Consider the following 18,132-nt stretch of genomic DNA (forward strand, 5'->3'; position numbering starts at 1 on the left):
GAGTTTTGGGAAATTTACATGTACAACATTATCGTGAAACTTAACCCCAGTAGCTTGCGTATGTGCAACATTCAGTTCAATAAGTAGCCAGTTGGGCATTTTCCGATTTGGAAGCAGTAAGAAATCAACAACTCATCATGAACTCTGCCCAATTTGTTCATATTCTTCCGAGGCATCATCCTAATGGTCAACTTTTTTCAAAGAGTATGTTATTAAAGTTCTTATGGATTCTTTATGAGGTTCCACATAGTTACCTTTCAAGCTCAAATTTATCCTATTTACAGAATCAAAACCAATTTAGAAGTAGGATGACTGATGTGGGATGATGTTCATCTGCATAAGGACCAGAGCTACTTTCTTCTTGAGTGCATCATCGTCGAGAAGCTGGATGAGGATCCTCTCGGACCTTTGTAATAATGTATCAGTGATCCGTGTATGCTTTTGGATCATCTGGAAGAGGTCCAGGGCTTTGGTTTTGGCAGATAAGGAACCCTTTTCCAGGACCTGTAGGATGGCCAACACACCTTGGCTGTCTACAATGACAGCTATAGCATGAGACAGTGTGCTGTGGTCTGCTAGCAATGTTTCAAGTGCCGTAAGTGCAGCCTCGGTGACACCAGATTCCATATCATTCAAATTTCGTACCAATGGCTTCACCGCATCTGCCTTGACAAGGCAGAATGTTTCTCTTGGTGAACAAGCAGCACCGTGAACAGAACACGAACTCTGGTGGTCTCCCCATGATGAGCAGCACCAAGACATACTGAGTAAGAGTTTTGTCATGTCAAACATTGGCATCAGGGTCTTAGTTTGTTTTGCTGTGAGCGTTGCATTAGAGACAGAAACGCTGGTGGATTGGGATAGATCAGCTAGTGCACTTGCTGCTCTCTGCTTGGCTAATGAACTGCCTGTGGAGAGCACCCTAATCAGTGATGGATACACTTCAAGCTTTCCTACTTGCCTCTGAAGTTCAGGTTTGGTGGGATCTGTGAAGTGCAATAGTGCTGCCAGTGCAATCTCGAGCAGAGAGGCATCTTGACAGGCAGGTGTCCTGATCCCATTATGTCTCCCATCCATGCTACAAATCACCTCATGAATGGCTTTTAATGCTTCTGACTTGCAGAGTACTTCATCAACATATATGTCATCTTTGGGAAGCTGGCTGATGATTCCAGCAGCAAGGGACCTTTCTTCCACGTCCGGAGAACATGTGAAAATGGCTGCTACAGTGTTGATGGCAGTTTCTTTGCCAGGAGATGGTGGGAGAGGAACTCCATTGGGATTACCTTCAGAAATGCAATGTATAAGCCTCATTGCCCATCGTCTTACCACTGGCTGGTCACTGTCTAGGGAGGAGAAAAGTTGAGTGATGGCATCATTGTTGGATTCAATAAGGTTCCGAACTTTCTCAGATTTATAACAGAGCTTCACAAGTAAGTGTAAAAACTGAATCTTAGTTTCACGTTCGGTATTAGCAATGAGCTGCAAAAAGACATTGACATTGTGCTCTGATTGGAGTTCCTGCAAGCCATGATGCAACTCAAATTGGGGATGCTGACAGGCTCCTACCATCAGAGCTAGAATCTCAGCAGCTTCATGTTTTAAGTGTGGATCAGACCTGACAAATTGGATGAGGCCAAGCAGAAGAGGTATGGTAGCAGGGTCTAATAGAAGGTGCTTTACCATCTTGGAGTGCGCTATGAGCGTCTTGATGCATTTTAGGCAAGCTGATTTGCATACTGGGGAATTTGAGGAGAGCATCTGGATTACATTGTGTATAAATTGTCTGTCTTTCAAGGTTTTAATGCTACTTTCATCGAGTCGCATGTTTCTCAAGGCTGAAGCCATCAAAGCTCGAGTTTCTTGAGATCCTGCAAGAAGAGTCTATCAAAATGACAACGAAACTACAGTGGTTGGAAGGTATCATGTAGGGTCCATTAGATTACCTCGATTGAAGCAAGCAACAAATGGTTGAAAGTATCCAGCTTCTGCCATTTTGACAGCAAAGTGTGTGTTGTGGGAAAGGTTCTGCAACACATCATGAGCTTTCTGTGAGAGATTAGGATTGTTATTATGGAGCAAAGAAACCATAATAGTAATACAGTCTTTGGTATTCCCTATTTTCTCTCCCAGGGTTTCTCTTTTGGTTAGCTCTGACAAGACTTCAATAGCCTCAGGCATTGTTTCACCTTTACAGATTTGCTTTACTATGCGGCGAACAGCTCCTGCTTCAACAATGGCCTCCTGTGATTCTCAGAAACAGCTCTAACATTAGATCAAGTGGTTAGAAAAAAGAAAAGTGTCTGTTCACAATCAACATCCCTTACCTTGTGAATATCACTGTATTTGGCTAGGAAGTAGAGGCATTTCAGTATGGCCTCGGTGCTTAGCCTGGTATCTTTTAGGAATTCTACTAACTTTGGAATGAGTCCCCCTTTGGCTGCTTTTTCTGCATACTGAGGCAACTCCATAATATTTTTCATCTCCTCTAAGGCACTTTTCCTTCTAGATTGATCATCGGAGTTGATTTTGATAATAGCATTTTGGAATCTCAAGTCGATTTCTCTTTGCTTCCATTCTTCTATAGAGCTTCGAAGGCTTAGATTTGGCATAAGATCCAGAGATAAAAGCTCCTGCCTACAAGTGGGGCAATTTTTTCCGCCTCGCTGGAAGTGCTCCTGAATTGCTTTCCTCTCAAAGCTGTGGCCGCAGACAATTGCAACAGGATCCTCCATCAGCTCATTGCACAAAGGGCATACTAATGATTCAATAGGGTACACCTGACAATATGTAGGAATTGCCTCATCTTGTGGCCTTCTGACAAGTTCTGTGCTGTACAATAGCTGCATCAGTTGAGTTAGTTGAAGTGCCTCTGCTTGCTTCTTCTCAGCTTCCAACTCTTCTTTTTCCTGCTTCAGAAGTTCCAGCTCAGTTTGCACAAGGGATGCATTCACACTAGCACCAACAGCTTCAGCAATCTTTCTCAATAGCTCTAGAGCATTCTCTCGGTTTTTGTTATTCTGCAACGCGGATCTCTCAATCTCTGAAGCAATTGCTTCAGCTGCAGCCACCGACTGGAATTCCATTGACCTTAAACTGTCGACAATCTGGTCAGTCATGGCCTTTAAGTTAAGTGCTATTTCAAGATTGACAAGCTGAAATGAGGAAATAGTAATGGCAATTTCCCTAGCCAAATGTTGCATTCGCGACAGCACAGAGTTGGATTGAAGTAAGAGACGTAGGCGGCTTCTGGATTTGTAATCGTCGATGATGTTGTGGGCTTCCCTGAGCTGAGCACCTAGGGTCTCCAGAGCTGCCTTTGTAAATTCCAAACCGATCACAGATTCAATTTTTTTGACATCCAACGATTGCATGAGGGTACTTAACTCACCAATTGTCCGCGAAAAACCCTGGAGACTGTCCTTTCCAAGTACCACATCTCTGGTCTCGCTAGCAATATCCACTGCTTGAAGTGCCACCCTATTCCATAATTCTTGCAAAACTGCTATCCCCACATCCTCAATTCCAACATCGAAGTCCATTGAAATCGATCAACCCTCCTAAATCCCCAACTGAGTATGTATTTACCACTTGTCTATCTCCAAATAAATCAAGTTCAAGTTGTTACTTGATACAAGGACGTGTAAAATTAGTTAAGAAAACTCGAGGCTTATAAAACCCCCCGACTCGCCTTCGCTAGCGATCTGGGATGTGATTATGTTACAACTTACAACATTGAAACTGTGGAATCACAGTCAATTCAGTCCTCTTAATTTCTGGCGATCCTGATTTAGGTTCATTTTGAAGGACCCCATCTCAAATTAATTACCAAAAAAAAATTATCGTTGCCTATGAAATGCATAAAGCTTATGGATGAAATTAATACAGGAAAACAAAAATTGAAAAATAAATAAGGATAAACAAAGTAAACAAGTTGGTAAACTTACCTGAATATATATAGCCAAAAGCTTCACTAAAGATGAAATAAATAAATAAATAACAAATAAATAAAGCAGCAAGAAATTAATCTGCTCCCTGGAAAAAGGAAAGTTAGAAGAAATAGTGAGAAAACGGAAAGTGAAAGAGAAAACGAGTTTCTCTTTCAATTTTTTACATGTAAACATGCAGCCCTCGGTGCAGTGGTCAAGCTTTTGCTTTTGTTTACATAGCATATTTCTTCGAAGTCGTCACTAGTCAAATGTGTTTGCGTATGTTTTGGGGACTTGAAAGCCGATACACTTACACGAACAGTTCGCGGCCCGTTGACTGGGGCAAATGTTGACACGTGTGCATTGATGTTGGTTTGTTTTCAACTTTTTATTCAAAAAAAAAAACAAAAAAGAGTAAAACAACAAAAAGTTATCACACGAAATTCAACGAAAGGTTTGAGAAATTTATATGTAATGCTGATGTCCAGTAATATTTTACGAACTAGGACAAATTTGTCAATGTGGCTTTTAAATTAGTGTTCCATTAAGCCTACCCGACTGGTTTTTAAATAGTATTAGTTGATTGACCATTTGGGTTTAAATATAAAAAGAAGTATTGTAAAGATTAAAAATTGATTCAGAAAGATTTTATAATTTTAGTATCATTTTTTTTATTTTGATTATCTTTTTTAAATATGGTGTTGTTTCGGGAAGCAAGTTTTTAATTTTATCATTAACTCAAAATTTACCCTTTTTTAGATAATAAAAATTAACTTTACCATTTCGTTAATAATAAAAATTTCATTTTTTTTTAATCCTAAAAGAATTCCATTAACATGCGAGTCTGCTTATCAACACGTAAAACTGTAGCTGGAAATTAAAATAATTTCACCCTTTGAAAAAACATATAATACATTTACAATTTTTGTTAAAATTAGATTTAAAATGAGGGGAAACCTGTGGTGCAACTGTGGTACCGTGCCACAATTGCATCCAGCCGTTGGATGTCAGTAAACTCCACCAATCTAAGTGCATTCAACGGCTGGATGCAACTGTGGTACGGTACTACAGTTGCACCGTAGCCTGATCCTTAAAATGGTTATCAAGTGGTGGAAATAAGCTCGTGAAATAACAAAAGGAAAACTAATGTACTTCAAATAATTTGGTTTTTTAATTAAATGTTTCATCTGATCTACTAATTTAAAGCAATTTTTTGTGATAAAAAAGTAGCTTTTATTTTAAAGTCTACGAGGCAAATTAAAAAACTAATTGGGGCAAATACAAAATATGATTGAAATTTAAAAGTTAATTTTTAATTAAAGGCAAACTTTGTTGGATCTTTCATCTAATATTGTTTGTTGTATCTTTAATCCAAGGCTGAACTTATACGTAGGGTTGACAAAAAAGTCTGAGCCAACTTGACCCAGACCCTCGGGCTTTAACCCCAACCCGGGGGTTAAAATTATGGACAAGAGCTTGTAGTTTGTAAAGCTCATATATAATGGGCTCAATTAAAGGCTTTGCAATGAATAATATATATATATATAAACTTTATAGTATACTATAAAATTCAAATTAAAAAAAAAACCAAAAAAAAACATAGAAACAATCAAATAAACCCCAAAATAGGAAACCAAAATCCAAAATCCCTAAATCCTTTATTTCCCTCACTCATCGTTAATTTGTTTATTTGAAATGAATGTATTTTGAGCTGAATTTTTCTATTAGAAATAGTAATTGAATATAATAAGGTTGGTTGTTGGTTAATATAGAAAATGTTGAAGAATATTGTGCTATTGGATAATGATTTTGAGCTGTGTTGTTGGTTTTGTTGCTAATTGTTGGTTGTTGGTTTTTCCAACAATATTGTCCTGTGTTGTGTTGTTAGAAAATTTATTATGACATTATGGTGTAAAAATATTCTGCATTCTTAGAAATTTTTCAATATTATAGAACTTTTTTGTTGGAGATTAATAATAGTAGGGTGGCAATCACTACAAACATATGGACTGCTTATAATCAAAAGAAATGTTATATGGTTGTTACGGGACATTTCATTGACAACTCTTGGCATTTGCAAAGTCGAATCCTAAGGTATTTTTACTTTATTAAATATTTAAATTTTTATAGGTACTTTATTAAATTTTTTTTTTATAACTTTGCATAATTTTTATTATTATTTTTCAATAGACAGTTTTATATATGTACAAGCCCCACATACAGCTGATTGTCTTTCGTAAATTTTGGTAAAGTGTTTACTGGATTGGAATATGGATAGAAAGATATACATGGTTACTTTAGATAATTGTTCAACTAATGATGCAATGGTTAAAAGATTGAATGGATTGTTGTCAATTGAGTCAATGATATTGGGTGGTAATTTTTTTATATGAGGTGTGTGGCTCATATTTTGAATTTAATTGTGAATGATGGGTTGTCAGTGATTGAGAGTGGTAGTGCACGTGTTAGAGACAATGTGTCTTATTGGAGTTGGTCGCCAAAACAAGTGGAAAAGTTTGAGTTGCCATGTTGTCAAATGCAAATGGGTGTGAAAAAGTTGGGGCTTGATTGTCCAACTTGATAAAGCCCAGCCCAAGCCTTTAAATTTCCAAGCCTACCTATATGTGAATAATCTATATATCTATATATATATATAAAGCTGAGACTTGAGGAGGTGATGTGGTATCACCATTTCTCATCTTTGTATATTCTCTATTATCTAATAAATAGAGAAATTTTCTTTTAGATTTGGCTTTTCATCTTCTCATAATTAATTTGATTGTTATTACACAATAACAATTATGTAAATATTTTAATGAGGCATATTCTTTGTTATCACTCAACCATCAAGATTGTTTATCACTAAACCACAAATAAATTTAGTTCATGGTTTGCAAAAGAAAAATAACGAACAAAGTTTCAGTCATGAAACACATCCCCATAAATAAATAGAAAACGAGAAAACAAGAGAAGAATAAGAAGGATTGGGCTCCCAATTGATTTCTGCAAATTCTCCTCTTGTGCAGCCCTTAATCTCTCTCTTGAATCTTGTTTTTCTTTTGTTTCTTTGTGTTTTTCTCCTTGGGTGACGGCTCTCTCTTTTCCTTATGATGTGTGCTTATTTTATAGTTGAAAATTAAGGTAAACGGAAGCCTAGGTCGCGCATAAGTTAGATTAGGAAACTGCAGATCGCAATTCTGCAAGTATGCCGCGCGAAATTTTCTCTGTCGTTGTTCCAGGATTGCTACAGCAATGGTTGCTACGGCAATATCTACAGCAACTGCACTGTTCTAGATTTGTTTCAACTCTTTTTTAGCCATGTTCTTTCCTTATTTTTGCAAGCCTATTGCATAGCATTCCTTCCATGAATTATAAGCTTTTGGAAACCTACAATTATGCATACAATTTGAGTACAAATTACTTTAAATCGAGCAAAACTTATTAAGATTGACTAAAATGATTATTTATGCAAAATGTAACAAAAATGGAATAGAAACACATAATTTACTCTCTAAGTAGTATTGATTTAAGTCTAAAAGTTCCATAATAACTCTCATTTCATAGAGTTATTAGAGCTCATATTGTTTGTTTGTTGTTCTCTATTTAGTTACGACTCCTTCTAATATTACTATCAACATCAATTATATTCATATATTAAATGGCTCTAATTTTAAGTCATAGCAAGAGAACCTTTTAATAGTTCTCACATTTATAGATCTCAATATTGTGTTGATAGTTGATTCTCCCCTATCTCTTATAGATGGAATTACTTCTGAAAGTACTTCCAATGATGGTGAAAGATACATCTATGTAGGCAATGGTAAGAAAGTTGAAGTTGAAGCAATTGAAAATTTTAGATTATTATCAACGACTGGATTCTCTTTGGATCTTGATGAAACATTTATTGTTCTGTCTTTTAGATCAAATTTAATTTTCATTTATGCTTTGGATAAATCTAGTTTTTTTTTTTCATTTAGGAATGAAAAATTCAGTTTGTTTAATGATTCAAAACTAGTCGGTTCCAATTCTTTGTCAACCGATGATAATGTTTATTTACTTGATACAATAGCTTCATTTAATGAATCTCTACAATTAAGTACACGAGGTATAAAGAAAATGTTAATAAATGAGAATTTGGTTATGTATGACACAAGAGATAAGGTCATATCTCCAGACAAAGTGTAGAGACACTTGAATCAGACAAAATTCCCAACCCTTTAGATTTCATAATAAAAGGAGATACTTGATATTTATGTTAACTATATAAAGGGGAAACAAAAAAAATGAAATGAGATTTGAATCCAACAAGACTTCAGAAGTCTTAGAACTCATACATAATAGATATTTGTGGGCTAATTGCTATGGCTGATTGGAATGGTCAACAATATTTTATAATGTTTATAGATGATTTTTCGTGATATGACTACGTCTATCTCCTCCATGAAAAATCACAGTCGTTTGAGGTGTTTAAAAATTTTAATGCTAAAGTTGAGAATCAACTCTTTAAAAAATTAAAAGCATCAGATTTGACAGTAGTGGTGAGTATTGTGGTAGATATGATGATTCAGGCTAACAACGTTTGAGACCATATGCTAAGTTACTAGAAGAATGCAGGACCATCCCATAGTACACTATGTTGGGTTTGCCAACTCTTAATGTTGTTGTTGAAAGATGAAATAAGACATTTAAAGATATGGTAAGGAGTATAATTTATCATTTTACTTTATTAAGATAACCCTGGGGAGAAGCATTTAAGACTGCAACATATATTCTTAACAGAGTTTAACTAAAATAGCTGCCAAAACCTCTTATAAACTTTAAACAGGCAAGAAGCCCAATCTAAAGCACTTGTATGTTTGGGGATGTTTAGCTAAGGCACATCCTTAAAGGTTTAATGAAAGGAAATTGGACTTAAGGACAGTGAACTGCTTTTTTATTGCTTACTTTGAATGATCTAGGAGGTGCAAGCTTTATGATCCCCGACTAAGTCGATTTTCAAGTCGGAAAATGGTTGGTTCTTTGAGGATATCGAGTTTGCAAGGGAAGATATAAATATATGCATATTCTTATAGTTATTATTGCCATTGATTAGGATCTCATTCTTGGCTCTGTTTAAGACATAACATATCAAGACAATAAAGAACCCCCATACAAGAAATTGCTTTAGAAGAACAAACCCTACCACCCCAAGAACCTATGTCATTAAGGAGATCCACTAGAGAAAAAGGAAGTGTAGTGCCAGATAACTACATTATATTTCTCCAAGAACCATGACTTTGATAATGGAGTGATGGAAGTTGATTTGATTTTTTCACTTTTGGTTCGATATTTTTTTAAGCTAAAAAACCGAACGTGTTAATACCAAACCAAAATGAATGGTTTGGTTTGGTTTTCGAATCAAAAGTTAAAAAACATCAGTGCCTGTAAAACCCATTGATCGAACCCTAAATCCCCAAATTGAAAAGTGAAAAATATTTGAGATTTAATGTTGTGCAAATTTTATTGAACTTGCAAGTGCACGAATCTATTGTAGAATAGATTAATGGTGACGAGTGTCGATCCTACGATGAGGTAAATTTTAATTATATGTAGAATTAATTTTGTATGAGGGTGGTTGGATTTGTGGTGAAAGTGACTTTAGATTATTCTAAAATTGGATTTTAAATTGCGAGAATAAATTGAATAGAAATCTATTAAAATGACGTACTTGGGTATCTGGATCCGTATCAACATGCACCACGAACTAAATATTTCTTATTAATACTAATTAAATCATAAGGGGAAAATCCACACCTCATGAACCACACTCTAATCAATATGGTGCTAAGGGCTTATCGTGCCAAATAATAATAACCTTGTACTAGGGAGCCGGTGTAACCAGGCCAGTATCTAGACAAGATTATTATTATTTGTCGACGAAAAGTCAAATCATCCACAAAAATTAGAGGGGAAAAGAAAATAAATTTACCAAATAAAGCTCATGACACATGTTGAGACTTCACCTTCAACCCAAGCTTAAAAGAAAATTAGCTACTCATAATTGAACTAGGTGCAAAATGGAAATTTATTAAAATACGTATAAAATACAAGATAAAGAAGGAATTACAGAAAATAGAGTCCAAAAATGAATTCAGAGATATCAAATTAGGGGGGGAGGCCCCCTTTTTATAGATACATTGAGTAAATCATGGCCATCTGATTAAAAACAGTTTGGACGCTCAGGATTGCGCCACGTCATCAATCAACAGTACGCGGTTTGACCACGTGGTTTGAACAGTAACACGGTTTGACCCAGTTTGAACAGTGACACGGTTTGGTTGAAAATAATCCTATGTAATGCATGTACCGTACGCGAGATTTTTGGTCCACTGATATGCTGCCACGTCATCAATCAACAGTACATAAAAATTTTAGTCCAACAGATCGTGACACCTCATCAAGTCAATGCCACATCATCGGTCAATGCCATGTCATCATTCCGTCTATGTGAACAGTGTCGTAAACAGTAACGTAGACAGTACCATACATGTGAATAGTGTCGTACTGTGCCATTTTTCTTTTTATGCTCCTCCTAAGGTTTTCGACCATCTTGAGTTCAAAAGTGATGACCGTTTTGCCGTCTGATCTCTCGTTCATTGTGAAATGACTATGATACCCCTAAAATACATAAAATACTTAATTATAATACAACAAACATAATTAAATGACAAGAAGCTTAAATACATAAAAATAAGGGTGTTAGTAAAACTTGAAGTGTAAAATGATGATTTTCTCCTTTATAAATATACATTTTCTAACACTCAACATTTAACCTAATGACTTGCTGCTAGACGAGAGGAATATTAATTAACAATTTATAGAATTTTGGGTAAATGATTATGAGGTAGCAGGTGTTGAAATGGATCGAATAATTTCAATTTTCTACATAGAAGATTCATTTAACTAAAAGAAAATAATATATAGTTGCTAAAGATCTAGAAAATATATTGAAGGATGGGATGCATTGGGATTTGCAAATTCCAGTCCTGTCTCGTATATTTAAGTGGGATAAAAAAAAAGTGTCATTCCCATCCCTTTATTTTTTGGAACAAAAATTTATCTTAGTCTTGTCCTGTTAAATATCTAGTCTCATCCTATTGTCTTGAATAGTCCTGAATGTAAATAAATAAATTTTGATTTTTTTTCTTTTAAGGATCATCATAATTTAATATAACAAAAATCTTGAATAAATACAATGTAGAATAATCCAATAATAGTTTTTATTTTCACTACATGCATGTTCAAATACAATTTTATGCTGACATTTTTTAATTGTCTGTTTACGTCCATTACACATTAATATTAAGGCTTACACTTCAAAAGCTATAGGTTTAGACAGTAACTAACTTATATTTTGACCCTAAAAAATTAAAAAAATTTACTTTAACTATGGCTTTTGGTTGACACTTCACTTTCTAATTATATTTCTTTTATTATTTAATTTTAGCCTTTAGGTATCAACTTTAATCGTTACTTATTATAAAATAATTAAAAATTTAGATTAGTTTTAAAATTATATTATTATTGGGATAAATAAGACGAGATAAGATTTTATAGTTGATCCTCCTTTTGTCCCACAAATAAAGGCAGGACTTGGCGTGTAAAATTATGTTCCATTCTCATCCCAATGGGACCACAAAGACACACACACACACACACACACATATATATATATCTATATCTATCTATGTATATATTATTCACTATGTATGGTGGTATTTATTTGTTTATATTTATTTTTTAACTACTTTACAGCACATGAGTTTATAGCGATCTTCAGAAATAACATCATGCTTTCATCGTCCTTAATAACTTACTTTCTATGTAGAAATGTAACATAATTGAATAAAATATTATTTGTGTAATTGCAAAAGTATAGGACGTTTGCATGATAGGAGGTGCATTATTTATAAAAATGGATATATTTACAATCATCAGTCCATTTACTGATTTTTTTTGTTTCTTTGACTATTTAAATAATTTGCTCAGTATGAATATGTTGTTGCACTTTGAATTTTGTAAATTATTTTATTTTTGTTTATTATATATTAATTATAATAGGCCTTGTATGTAGAATGAAAGAAAATAACAATGATGTGACTTTAAAATTTAATAATTTTAATTTTTCTGACTGTTAATAATTATTTCAATGAAATGCAGAAAGTTTATATTCATTTGAAGTCTCTTGATAATAGTGATGATGTTTTGTTCAGTTACATGATGGGAAAATGATAAATGTACCGAGGATTTTAAACCCGAGAAGACCGAAGCGACAACATTAATTGTGTTTTGAAATTTTAATGAGCTCACGTGTTTTTCACGTGATATGTAGTAAATAAAAAATAAAAAAAAAATGAAAACATTCAGCCCCAAAATCCCCAACTCCACTATCTTCCAAATGAAAACATTCAGCCCCAAAGTCTCCAGCTCCATTATCTTCCAAATTGGTTCCGTAGCCCCCAAATCCCCAAATCCCTTAAACCCAAATCACTCTAAAACGAAACCCAGCAACACCACTCTAGCTTCTTCACTTGTCTTCACCATCTTCTTCCAAGTATGTTTTATTTTTCATTTTATTTATTTATGTTTTGGTATTTGATTTGCATGGTGATGGGTTTTGTTTGATGGAATTTGGGTCTTAATTTTCCATTAAAATTTTTATTTGATGATATGTTCGATTTTGTATGAGTGCATGGACTGTTCAAAAATATACACTATATATTTAGATAATTGACATGTAGAGTAGTATGAGGATTTGGTTTTCTATGATGATGGTTTTCGGTTTTTTGGCATTTGGCCTTGACCTTTCATGGAAATTTTAATTTGATGATGGGTTTCGTTTTGTATAAATGTTTGGAGTGTTGGAAAATGAACATTGTATATTTTAGATAGCTGAGTTCCATAGTAGTAAAAAGCTACGAATTTGTTTTCTTTGTATTGAAATGTATTTTGACCATTATCTGTTGTCTGATTGGTGATAGTTTTTTGTTTGTCAATTCCAGTAGTCTCCTAATCGCAACGTCATCTAGCAAAAGTGACTTCGAAACTCACTGTGAATATGTGAAGAATGCGGTGATCATAAGGGGTTGTTAACTGTAGGAGCATTGAATGTGCAGAAGACCGAAAGTATAACAACAAGAAATTTGACATCTTAGAAAGCTAGCAGTGTAGATTGAATGTTTATTGTTTATAGATGAACTAGCAATAGTACTTAACTGTAATTCTCAGTGAATGTAGCTGATCTTCATGTGGTTTCTTTCTGTTCTTAATCCTGCTCTATTCAAAGAGCATGTGAAATCTGTCTTGGTTGTTTGTCTGAGCTTGACATGGAAACTGATATATTATAGGCACTTCACCAATATTTTTTTCCATAATCTTTCATTTTCTTAATCACTTTGGAAAATTTCTTTGGGAATACAACAAGTTCTTTGGGAAATTTCAGGCCATACATATTTTAAACACCACTTTTGCAGCAACAGTACCCAACAAAATTCACATTACAATTTAACCACATCGAGCATCATACCCATTACAATTGTTTCATTATCAATTAACAAAAAAGCTACAATATTTGAAATGTTATTGAAAGTACATGACATCACTTTTAAGGCAACTAGTAACTGTATTAAAAAAAATCTAAAATATACCCGCACATATGCACCACTGTTGCATCAACAATATGCAACAATATCTAGATTACAAACCAAAAAAATCCACGAAAACACCATACAAAGAATCTTTTATTCATTACTTGGAAGTTTACTTTCACAACTATCTTCCTTAAATTGTTGAAGTAATAGTTGTTGAAAATTCATATATTGAATTCCTCCATAACTTGGCCAAGAATTCGAACAAGGCATCATGGTGGCACGTGGTGGAAGTGGCTGTGTTTTTATATTGTAAATTAAATAGCCAAATTATTTCTATTAAAATTTATAATAAGTAAACATAAAGCCGCAAAAAACCAAACTCCACTTACAATGTGCCGATCATATCTAAACAGCGAATGGAAAGCATTCTCAGGTACCTACAAAAAAATTAAATTACAAAGAAAATGTATAGATATAATACAAATTAACTTTAATCAATCAAAATATAGTACAAATAGTTATTTTTACCACAATGCTCTCCCGTGTAGCGATTTCAGTGATCCCCTCAGAAAATGAAATGTTTCCTTGTGATTCCTATAAATTGTAGTTTAATAAATTAAGTACAAATAGACAAATGACAATTCGACTCAAATGACCCTAATGCATGAACTTGCCTCAACACTTATGCTTGATGGTATAACTTTACTTTTCTTTCCCAAGTCGTTTTTCAATGGAATGTTTCCTTGTGATTCCTGCAAATTGGAGTAAAATAAATTAAAATATTAATAGAGAAATGACATTTCAACTCAAATGACTCTAATGCTTGAAGTTACTTAAACACTAATGCTTAATGGTATCGCTTTCTTTTTCTTCTGTTTACCTTTCTTAAAATTAGTTGACTCTTTCCTTTTATAAGGTGGACGACATTTTTTTCCGAGTTGCTACTGAAATGCAAGTAACGCAACCCAAGAAGGGGGGTTGAATTGGGTTTCTGAAACTTATGCAATACAATTCGATTAACAAATCAATCTAACGCCTTAATGAAATAGAAAATAATAAATTCAAACAAGCATAAAAATAAAAGAGTAAGGGAAGAGAAAAACAAACACACGGATTTTTACGTGGTTCGGCAATCCTCGCCTACGTCCACGCCTCCAAGCCAACAAAGCTCAAGGATTTCACTATCCAAGCCTCCCAAGGCTTCAAGTTCTTACAATTGACTTCTAAGGTGTCAATGAATCTTTACAATCAAGAGATTATCTCCCCAATCTCTTTACCCCAAGTGTTTCTCACACTTATACACTCACAATTTGATAAGAAATGAAAATTACAACAAAAACTCTCTTTAAGAGTGGATATGCAAATAATAATTCAACAATGATTCAATTTATGATGATTTACGTTTTGGAAGCTCAATATATGTTATATGATCTTATATTTACTTGCATTAGTTCTTAAAATGAAGTTGGAGTTGAGTTTTTATAGTTAAAGCCCGAAAACTAGCTGTTATAGGCAAATTCCAACGCCCAAGGGGTTAGCCGCTTGATTTATCCGGCTAGCCGCTCATGAACAGCGATATTACCGTTATTTTTGAATTTTGCTACAGTAACAATGTTCACTAAAATTACACTTTGACCCAAAACTTTCTATAATTATACTACGGCTCAAAATGTCATAAAATTTTGCAAATAGGTCCAATTTTAGAATTTCCTAATAATAGTTGTCTTTTCAAAACTTTTTGAAATTATGATAAGGCCCCAAAGATATTATTATTTCGTAAAAAGGTCATTTTCAACATAATACCCATATTTATCAAAGTTCTCAAAATCTTTCACTTTAGTCCAAAATATTCATAAATTATAGTATGACCCAAAACATTTCAAATGTTTATAAAAAGGTCCAACTCTGAAATTCAATAATAATACTTATTAAAATCAAAGATTTCAAAACTTTGCATTTAAGTCCAAATTACTCAAAATCACAAAGTATTTTATCTTATAAAAATAAAACCTTTTAGTTTATGAAAAGTAATTAATTAAATTAATCTTTTGACCTTCTCAAATGCTAAATCATGCATCAATTAAATCATATCGGCTTTACAAGAATTTATCGCACTAATTTGTCCGTTGAGCTCTAAACTTTATTCTTAATTTCGCCGTTGTCCGTTGAGTGTCTTGAGCTTGATTTTACTTGTTTCACTTGCATAAATATTACCCTTAAAAAACTAGTGAAAATGTGAAATACAATATCTATTAAATCATTTAATACATATATTTGTTATCATCAAAATTACATTATGTATTGCCCTTTAGGCTAACAATCTCCCCCTTTTTGATGATGACAAACATCTCATGTATTTTGACATTTATACTCCCCCCTTAATACATGGCATATATAATTAAACATATAAATCAAATACAAAACAAAAACCCCCCTTGAATATTTCAAAATTATGCACAAATACTTTAAGAACAAAATACATATTATATGTCTCCATATTCAAAATACATGATCTCTCCCCCTTCATCATCAAAATTACTATAAATTCACACTAAGACCAATAATATGTCAATGGTTAATTAAGAAACATATAATGACCAAACACTTCCATATAAGCTTAAACAATTATAACAAAACCAACAACTCCACCAATTCATCAAGCAACACATAAGAATTAAACATATAATGAACCAAAGAGTTAAAATATTCCAAGAATCCGAAAACATCATCCAAATATAACATATCCAAATATCAAACAACAAGATATCATCCGCAAATTAAAAACAACAATGTATGGAGAGATGTAGTGTAGAATGACAAATGAAAAAATAAAAATAGAGTGCTAAGGAGATGGTGGATGTGATGAAGAGGATGGTGGTGGAAATCCAAGAGCGGTAAAAAGTTGCTGCTGGCCATCAAGAAGCTGCTGCTGTTGAGCAAATAAGCGCTGCTGCTGCTCAAAGAGACGCTCTCGCTCGGAAATAGATTGAAGTTGAAAAGCTTCAAGCTGGGATTGAAGTTTGTCTTGCCACGTAGAAAGTGAATCCACTTTAATTAACAGCTGCTGCAACGGATCCTCAGAGTCAGCTGAAGTAGAGTGGGAAGGGCCATCGGAAGGTGGAGGACGTGAGCAATGTGAAGCACTAAGATTAGGAAGCAAGTGTGGGGGACGGACATCGTTAAAGAAACGATGATCTGTAAGAGCAAGTTTCGTAACCTTTTTGTTTCTTTGATCTTTATACCATTTATCGGTCCTCCAATAAAAACCCAAATTAGCGATTGCTTCATCGCCTAATTCCCTCGAATTCAAGGAGATTGGCTTGATTATAGGGACATGGAAATACTCTAGAATTCGGGTAATAATACTAGCATAAGGAAGGGATCTTTTGGCTACACAGGGAGTGCTAAGCATATGATGAAGGATAATATAACCAATATTTAGCACCCTCTCCTCTAGAATGCAGTCCAATATGGCTACATCTAAACGGCTAACTTCATCCGCATGTCCAGCCCTAGGAGTTATAGCATGATGAAGAACATAATGAAGGATTCTAGTTTGAAGAGGTAATGGTTGAGATTTCAAAGGTGATTGACAAAACGCAGAGGACAAATCATGCCGTCGACAAATTTTTCGAACAACATTCTCAAGTGAAAACCAAGGATTTTTTATTTTGACTCTAGCACTATATAGTTCCAATCCATCATTTGGAGTTCCAAGGATAGAATTTAACAAAGCAACATCAAATTTAATATGAACTCCCCCAACATTAGTAACAATTCTATTCGAAACTTCCGTATCCATATTCGAATAAAAAACCTTGACTAAATTTTCATAATAATGTTCCTTAATAACCAATACATTCTTCCATCCCATAGCAATAAGGAAATATTTAAGAGATTTATCACAAATTTCTAAATTCTCCATATTACTGAGATTGACAAAATAAGGAGTAATGACCGACTTTGGTATGAAATTGTCGACAAAATGTTTCCGAAGCAGGGGTCGTGGAAAATGAGTCAAAATAAACTCCGAATTGTAGCCATGACCATCTTTACGCTTTTTGGCCACATGTTTTCCTTTGGACTTATCACCACGCGCCATTGTTGGAAGAAAAATAAGCTTAAAAATGCAACTTTGGGTTTAAAAAAAATTTGAGTGAAATGGATTTGTTTGAGGCAAGAAAATCAATCCTAGAGATGAATGAATCTAATTTATGATGTAGATTGAATTAAAAATAGGCTAAAAGAAGCTTGAAAATGAAGAGAGAGAAACGGGTAGAGTGAGATTTTTTATTTTGGGTTTTATGTGGAGAGTTGATGAAATGTTGTTTTGAGAGTGAAAATTGACGGAGTAATGGATGAATAATGATTTGAATGATTGATTTTAATAAGAAAATGAGTGAAAGATGAAGAGATTTGAGAAAAAAAATTGAGAAGCACTATTCACGTGTGAGAGAGATGATAATGAAATGATAAAGCACAAGTGAAGAAATGATGATGGAGAAGTGTTTAATGAAGATGAAATGCATGGGTATTAGTTTGAATGATTGATTTGGGCATAAAAATGAGTGAGA

General features: G+C 33.9%; 1 protein-coding gene and 1 long non-coding RNA gene across 2 annotated transcripts; one reads left to right on the plus strand and one right to left on the minus strand.

The window, feature by feature from the left end:
* Positions 1–181: 181 nt before the first annotated feature.
* LOC102629331 (U-box domain-containing protein 43-like) lies at positions 182–4,209 on the minus strand. The gene is made up of 3 exons (XM_006487522.4): positions 2,328–4,209; positions 1,947–2,244; positions 182–1,871 (listed from the first exon to the last, which is right to left on the minus strand). Exons 1-3 carry the CDS (start codon positions 3,540–3,542, stop codon positions 298–300), a joined length of 3,087 nt encoding a protein of 1,028 aa, XP_006487585.2. The 5' UTR covers positions 3,543–4,209; the 3' UTR covers positions 182–297.
* Positions 4,210–12,197: 7,988 nt separating this feature from the next.
* LOC102629617 (uncharacterized) lies at positions 12,198–13,342 on the plus strand. Its single transcript, XR_371643.3, has 2 exons — positions 12,198–12,522; positions 12,971–13,342. It is a non-coding gene; the product is annotated as an uncharacterized LOC102629617 (long non-coding RNA).
* Positions 13,343–18,132: the final 4,790 nt, after the last annotated feature.

Source organism: Citrus sinensis, chromosome 8 (assembly GCF_022201045.2).
Source record: "Citrus sinensis cultivar Valencia sweet orange chromosome 8, DVS_A1.0, whole genome shotgun sequence".
In the NCBI taxonomy this organism is placed as follows: Eukaryota; Viridiplantae; Streptophyta; class Magnoliopsida; order Sapindales; family Rutaceae; genus Citrus; species Citrus sinensis.